The sequence below is a fragment of the Lontra canadensis genome, unplaced genomic scaffold (genome assembly GCF_010015895.1).
Source record: "Lontra canadensis isolate GAN:19392208 unplaced genomic scaffold, GSC_riverotter_1.0 scaffold4, whole genome shotgun sequence".
NCBI lineage: Eukaryota > Metazoa > Chordata > Mammalia > Carnivora > Mustelidae > Lontra > Lontra canadensis.
The window spans coordinates 4074858-4081524 of record NW_022630998.1 but is presented as its reverse complement, the minus strand read 5'-3'; the positions used below and the strand labels follow the sequence as shown (position 1 = coordinate 4081524).

The 6667-nt window shown below is 43.8% G+C and overlaps 1 protein-coding gene across 1 annotated transcript; it reads right to left on the bottom strand.

Annotated features, from left to right (window-relative positions):
• Positions 1 to 321: 321 nt before the first annotated feature.
• TEX43 (testis expressed 43) lies at positions 322 to 2756 on the bottom strand. Its single transcript, XM_032843646.1, has 3 exons — positions 2515 to 2756; positions 1864 to 1972; positions 322 to 668 (listed from the first exon to the last, which is right to left on the bottom strand). Exons 1-3 carry the CDS (start codon positions 2598 to 2600, stop codon positions 459 to 461), a joined length of 405 nt encoding a protein of 134 aa, XP_032699537.1. The 5' UTR covers positions 2601 to 2756; the 3' UTR covers positions 322 to 458.
• Between the last annotated feature and the right edge of the window lie 3911 nt (positions 2757 to 6667).

Here is a 6667-nt window from a genome sequence, read left to right as displayed (position 1 = left end):
GCCAGGACCCACAGCCATGGTGGGGGGAGGTGTTGGTGAGGCAGGGCAGAAAGATGGTGTTGGAAAAGGCAGAAAACCAGCAGAAATAATTCCACATCCTGCCCCTCTTTCTCGGTGTGGCTCTTCTGACCCTGAATTTTGGAGGCGATGAACAACAAAGGAGTGAGGAGAAGAGGAGGAGGAGCACAGTGAGGGTAGATGGTTGGACTGGATCCATCAGTTAAATGGAGTGAAATTAATTTCAGTGAGTTTGCCTTGCTCCCCGCCTTCATCTCCAATGTTCTCAGAGCCTGTTTGCTTTTAGAAACTTTTATAATGGATGAAGAGTACAATTGACTTTTATTTTAGCCTTTAAAAAAGGTGAATCTGTAGGTGAAATATAATTGTGCAACAGGCTTAAATTTGTGGGGAGAAAAGAGATTGGGGTTGAAATACTCTGATACTTTATTTTTCCATCCTTAGACCAGTCTCCTCCTGAAGCCGTGGGAGATCACAGTGCTTTGGTATCTGGAGAGCGGGGAATGCAGAGGCATATCAGCAATTTTTATTTCTGGTGGGCCTTTCTTCAAGACAACTTCCCGATCTTCCCCATGGCAAAGCCTTTCGCTGTGATTCAAAAACAGAGAGTCTTCTAGAGGACCAGCGTGGATCCCACACACTTCTGCGTGCTAAGGGTGGAAAAAAAAAATCCCACTTTAAATCACGCCAAACAGCACTGGATTAGGGGAAGATGGAGATTCCCCAATAGTTTTCCCTAACTACCCCTGTTGAGAAGGAAGGTCTGGGGTGCCCAGGTGGCTCAGTCAGTTAAGCACCCGACTCCTGGTTTTCAGCTCAGGTCATGGGCACAGGGTCTTGTGGTTCAGCCCTGTGATGAGCTCTCCACTTAGCTCACACTGTGGAGTCTGCTTTGTCCTTCTCCCTCTGCCGCACCCCTGAGCACATGTGCTCTTTCACTCTCTCTCAAATAAATAAATAGATAAATAAAATATTTTAAAAAAGGAAAAGTCTAGTGGACAGAGCATTATAACATCCCTTTTTAATTTTTACTTTATTCTTGTTTAGATTTTTGTTTATTGTTTATTTGAGAGAGAGAGAGAGAGAGCACAAGCAGGAGAGGGAAGGGGCAGAAGGAGAGGGAGAAGCAGGCAGCCCCATGCCGGGCTCGATCCAAGGACCCCGGGATCATGCCTTGAGCCGAAGGCAGATGCTTAACCCACTGAGCCACCCAGGTGCCCCTAAGTTAATTCTTAATTGCAAGTTGCCATTATGTGAGAAAGGTAGACAAAGAGTTCTGAAATCTTTGGGTATATCTTTTTTAAGTTCGTCTTTGGGCTCAAATATTTGAATAGATGTTGCTATTTAACTCTTCCTTGCAAGTTTATGTGAAAACGCATCAAATAGTTTATAGTTTTTTGTCAGACAATTGAATGGTGGTTACCAGGGCCTAGAGAGCGGGTGAAATGGGGAGACATAGGTCAAAGGGCACACACTTTCAGTTATAAGACCAAATTCTGAAGCTGTCATGTTCAACCTAGTAACTATAGTTAATAATACAGTATTGTATACCCAAAAGTTGCAGAGAGTAAATCTTAAGCTCACGGGAAGAAAAAATGAGTTAACACTGTGAGGGGATGAATGTGTTAATTATCTTGATCCTGGTAACTATTCTACAGTGTGTACGCTTATCAAAGTTATCACGTTGTCCACTTTAAATACATACATTTATTATACCCAATAAAGCTGGAAAAAATAAATATAAATTTAAACATAGCTTTGGTATTGTTACATTTTATTCATAGATATATTAAACTATACTATTTAACTATGAATTTTTCATTATGAACATGTATAGGAAAATACCTTCAGATTCACATTCCTGAATTTCATGTTTTCTTTCCAAGGCATAACGTAATGTCTTGGGATCATCCCTTGCTTTAATGAAAACCGTGGCAAATGAACCTCATTACACCTGAAGATTAGGAAGGCAGGAAGAAAGGATATCTGGTGAGTTCAATATAATTGTTTTAGCATTATTCGTGTGCTGTGTCTATGACGGGTTTCCCCCTCCTCCAGCTGCAGGACAGAGAGCTATGGCATTGTTTGAGGGTCATCTAATAATGAACCCATTAAAACTCCAAGTATCACCAAGATCAAGAATCCAGCCTGGATATCTGCACCTTCAACTGCATGCTAACCTTTACAACTTGCTTGCAGTGTTCATTTAAGCTGATACTAAGGAAGAATGCAGCACACCCTGATTTGGCCAGGCCCACCCATGGCCTAAAGAAGTCTCTGACCAGCCACAAACAGCTTCTCAATTTAGTACCTACTTCATACTCAGGGCAGACTTGCTTTCCCTGCCTACCCATTGTTTCCCTCTGGAACATCAAGCTTTCTAGACAGATGCCAAGGGAAGCACAAAATGTTTGTCTTCATCTGTGTCACTCCCAGAGGGCAAACAAAACAAAACAGAACACAAAACCCCCAAACTCAGAACCCGTAAGTCCTCACTTATTAGAAGGCTTGTATGAACTCTTATCACAGCAACTGTTGGCAAGCTTAGGTAAGATAGGACAAGTGTCTTTAACTGAAGCCATCACTGCCAGTAGGGACAGACTTCTCTTCTAGAACTTCACTGACTCGCTCCTCTAATTATGATGACATTGTTGCCACAGACAGAACACTGTCTTGCTAACTTCATAGCAACCCAGAGCAGTTACATTAGCAGGTGATTAAGAACCTAGGGCTTAGGGGTGCCTGGTGGGCTCAGTCAGTCAAGCATCTGCCTTCAGCTGAGGTCATGATCCTGGGGTTCTGGGATGGAGCCCCACATTGGGCTCCCTGCTTGGCGGGAAGACTGCTTCTCCCTCTCCCTCTGCCTGCTGCTCCCCCTGCTTGTGTACATGCTCATTCTCTGTCAAATAAATAATAAAATCTTTTTTAAAAAAAATGTAGAGCTTAAAGCGTGCCTGGCTGGCTCAGTTGAAAGAGCGCATGATTCTTGATCTTGGGGTCATGAGATCTTGGGGTCATGTGGGCTGTAGAGATTAAATAAATAAAAGTTAAAAGCATATATTTTTTTTAAAATGTGGAGCTTAGAGCTATTTTTTGTGTATTTTTTTAAAAGATTTTATTTATTTATTTGACAGAGATCGCAAGTAGGCAGAGAGGCAGCAGAGAGAGAGGAGGAAGCTGGCTCCCCGCGGAGCAGAGAGCCTGATGCGGGGCTTGATCCCAGGACCCTGGTGTAAGGGCCTGGTTGGCCAGAGGGAGCCATTTTGTTGCAGTGAACTTAGATTGACCCGGCCCTCCCAGAGGAACTTACTTGCAAAGCCTAGATACAAGGGCTAGTCAGGCCAGGTGAAGACATCCAATCAGTGGGGCGCGCATATATTTACTGAGGTGAGTTTAAATCCCATTGGCCACCTGTGTGTGGGCAGGGCTCAACCACCCCTATAAAGGTTAGTTTGCGAGGCTGAGGAGGAGTAGAAAAGTCGTCGGAGAAGAAGCAGAGCTGTCGGAGGAGTAGGAGAGTTGTCAGAGCCGGGAGAGCCGTCAGAGCTGTCAGAGCTCTTGTAAGAGCTGTCAGAGCAGCGTCATTCCAGGGAGCAGTTTCATTCCAGGAGTGGCTTCCTCGACGTGAGGCCTCCTCGGTGAGCAGCCTAGTCAGGAGCAGCATCGTTTGGGGAGAGGCCTCGTCCAGAGCGGCCATGTTGGGAGCGGCCTTGCCGGGGTCGTCATCACGTTTTCGTAAGAGACAGCCCTGACCGGTCAGTTTGATTCTTGATGCTTGGCGCAAAATAAAGCTTTGCTTGACCTTCGCTTTGTATCAGTCTCCTTCCTTTGATCACGGACCCCAACACCTGGGATCATGACCTGAGCCGAAGGCAGAGGGTTTAACCCACTGAGCCACCCAGGAGCCCCTAAAACATCATTCTTATCATGAAAAATTAAGATGAGAATGCTTGTGGATATGTTACAAATTTGACACAAACATGCTAGATAACATTTTGGACTATGCAATTATTCACAAAGTAGCCCTTCATATAAACACTCTGTATTTGTCCTTGGCTAATTGTCCTATTTATATACTGCACATTGTGGCTATGTCTCATTTATGTTTCACCATCTATTGCTTAGACACACCTTTAAGAGCGGAAATCAAATATATTTAAATCTAAAACCAATCCAACCCCTTCTATTCCCTAGGATTTGAATTATAATGCAGAGTATTTGAGATTATAAAAACTCCTTTTAATACAGTGAGTGTGTCTTTACAAGTGAGAATGACACTTAATATCGCCATGAGAGGTGGAGGGGTATTCGTTTCAATCCCATAGGCAGCAAGTACAAAGAAGTTAGGCTGAGCTGCAAATATTACTGCCAAATGCAGTTTGGTGAGAGTGTTAACTGAATATATACCTAACAATAGTTAGAGACATTTGTTTCCTTTCTTTTTCTTTTCTTTTTTTTTTTTTTAAGTAATCTCTCTCCCAACGTGGGGCTTGAACTCATGGATCCGGGGAGCAAGAGTCGCACTGCTCTACCAAGTGAGCCAGCCAGGTGTTCCTGGATAGAGATTTCTAGATTTAGATGAGCAGAAAGGTTTACAGAAGAGTAATTTTAAATAGATAAAAATGTAGAGAACCTTAAAACTGAAGGGCTGGGGAGGACTCCAGGCTCTGGCCTGTGCCACATTAGGACCCTCACTCCTTTCAGACCAGGTTATCTTGCTTCTGGAGCATGTCTTGGAGCAGAAGACCATGAACTCCCAAACTCTGCAAAGTCTTGAGAGGACACACCACCTCCCCCAGTAGGATGTAGAAGTCCACCATCAGTCATGTGAAGCATTTTTAGGCAAAAAATACAGAAAAATGTTCAGAGATGTGGAGAAAATCCTTCAGGGGATTTGGCCATGGGCACACAACTCTATGGGGAGCGCTGATGGTGAGTGAGGATGAAGGCAGCCAGGTCACCCACAAGTGCTTTGAGTTGACTAAGGAGTGGATGGGTAGATCCTCAGCGGAGGGAGTGGCCAAGATGCTTTTTTTTTCAAAGATTTATTTATTTGACAGAGATCATAAGTAGGCAGAGAGGCAGGAAGAGAGGAAGGGAAGCAGGCTCCCCATTGAGCAGAGAGTCCGATGCGGGGCTCAATCCTAGAACCCTGGGATCATGACCTGAGCTGAAGGCAGAGGCTTTAACCCACTGAGCCACCCAGATGCCCTCAAGATGCTATTTTAAAGAGGAAACATCCCAGTGAGATTCTTTTTCATACATCTACTCCTAGTCCTGGTGTGGCCTGGACGTTGAAGGCAGGATAATGGGGCAGCTAAAGCCATCAGCCAACAGCAGTATCCAGGTCTCGGTGCTTATTTTTCCAGACTGCTATCAGTGGAGCTCGCAGGGCTCCAGGAGGTGTCTCTGCTCCCTACCCTGGCATTGCCACCTCAAGATACTGACCCTGAATTGGATCTCTTCTGTGAGGTTTAAGGCAGTTCTTTCATTCATGATTAAAGCCATCTGAGAGACATCAAAAATCCCATGGAACATTTGGCATCGATCCCCGCAGCATATGCCTGCAAGAGGTGCTGCTCTGCAGAATTATTTTGATGGATGTTTGTTATTTAGATATTTTCAAAACTTGAGTACCTGTCAGTAGAAGTGCAGGATAAGCATCCAAGATATATTGATAATAAAACGTAATGGATTACTAAGAAGTAAAACAAAACACCTCAAGTGTTGGTTTCTATTTAACATTGGGAAGTCATCCTAATGTAATCCAGAAATCCATGGTTTCCAAGAGGTAAGGCAACAGGTGAAAATGAACTACGGGGCACTGTTAAGCATCTTCCTTCGGCTCAGGTCATGATTCCAGGGTCCTGGGATCCAGCCCCACGTTGGGCTTCCTGCTGAGCAGGCAGTCCGCTTCTGCCTCTCCCTCTGCCCTTCCACTCCTGCTCTCTCACTTGTGCTCACTCTCTCTCCAATAAATAGATAAAATCTTAAAAAGAAAAAGAACCGGATGGACTATTTAGTGAAGATGAAGTAAACTCAGATGTTAATGCCCTTCAAAAACCTTAACTTTCACTAGAAAATTTAATAGTTACACAAATGTATGGCATTTAAGGTGCCAGCTGGCGGCACCTGGATGGCTCAGTCAGTTAAACATCTGCCTTCGGCTCAGGTAATGATTTCAGGGTCCTGAAATGCAGTCCCACTTCAAGATCCCCGCTTAGTGGGAAGTCTGCTTCTCCTCTGTCTCCCCCTCAACTGCATGCCCCTGTTTGTGCTCTTACTCTCTCGATCAAATCAATAAAATCATTTAAAAAAAAAAAAAAAAACAACAAAACACACCAAAGCAGCAATTACCTGAATGTTATCCTTCTCAATGTATTGCACCTTTAAAATTACCTCTCGTGAATAACCTCGGAACAATATTCAGTTCTCCATTTAAAGTACTTTCTTCCCTTGGTTATAGCAATTTCATGCAAGAATATCTGAGATTAAAAAAATAGTCACTTGAGGGGCACCTGGCTGGCTCGGTCAGAGGAGCATGAGACTTGTGATCTTGGGATCTTGAATTTGAGCCCCAGGATGGGTATAAAGATAACTCAAATAAATAAATCTTTAAAAAAAAAAAAAAGAAATCACTTGAAGCGCA

What these genes read in the sequence shown, in the direction of transcription:
- TEX43 (XM_032843646.1), bottom strand. Translation starts at nt 2,600, where the DNA reads ATGGCTTCAGTTAAAGACACTTGTCCTATCTTACCTAAGCTTGCCAAC. An exon ending in TCATACAAGCCTTCTAATAA is followed by an intron (nt 1,973 to 2,514) that starts GTGAGGACTTAC and finishes CCTAATCTTCAG; the next exon opens with GTGTAATGAGGTTCATTTGC. An exon ending in TCAGGAATGTGAATCTGAAG is followed by an intron (nt 669 to 1,863) that starts GTATTTTCCTAT and finishes TTCCACCCTTAG; the next exon opens with CACGCAGAAGTGTGTGGGAT.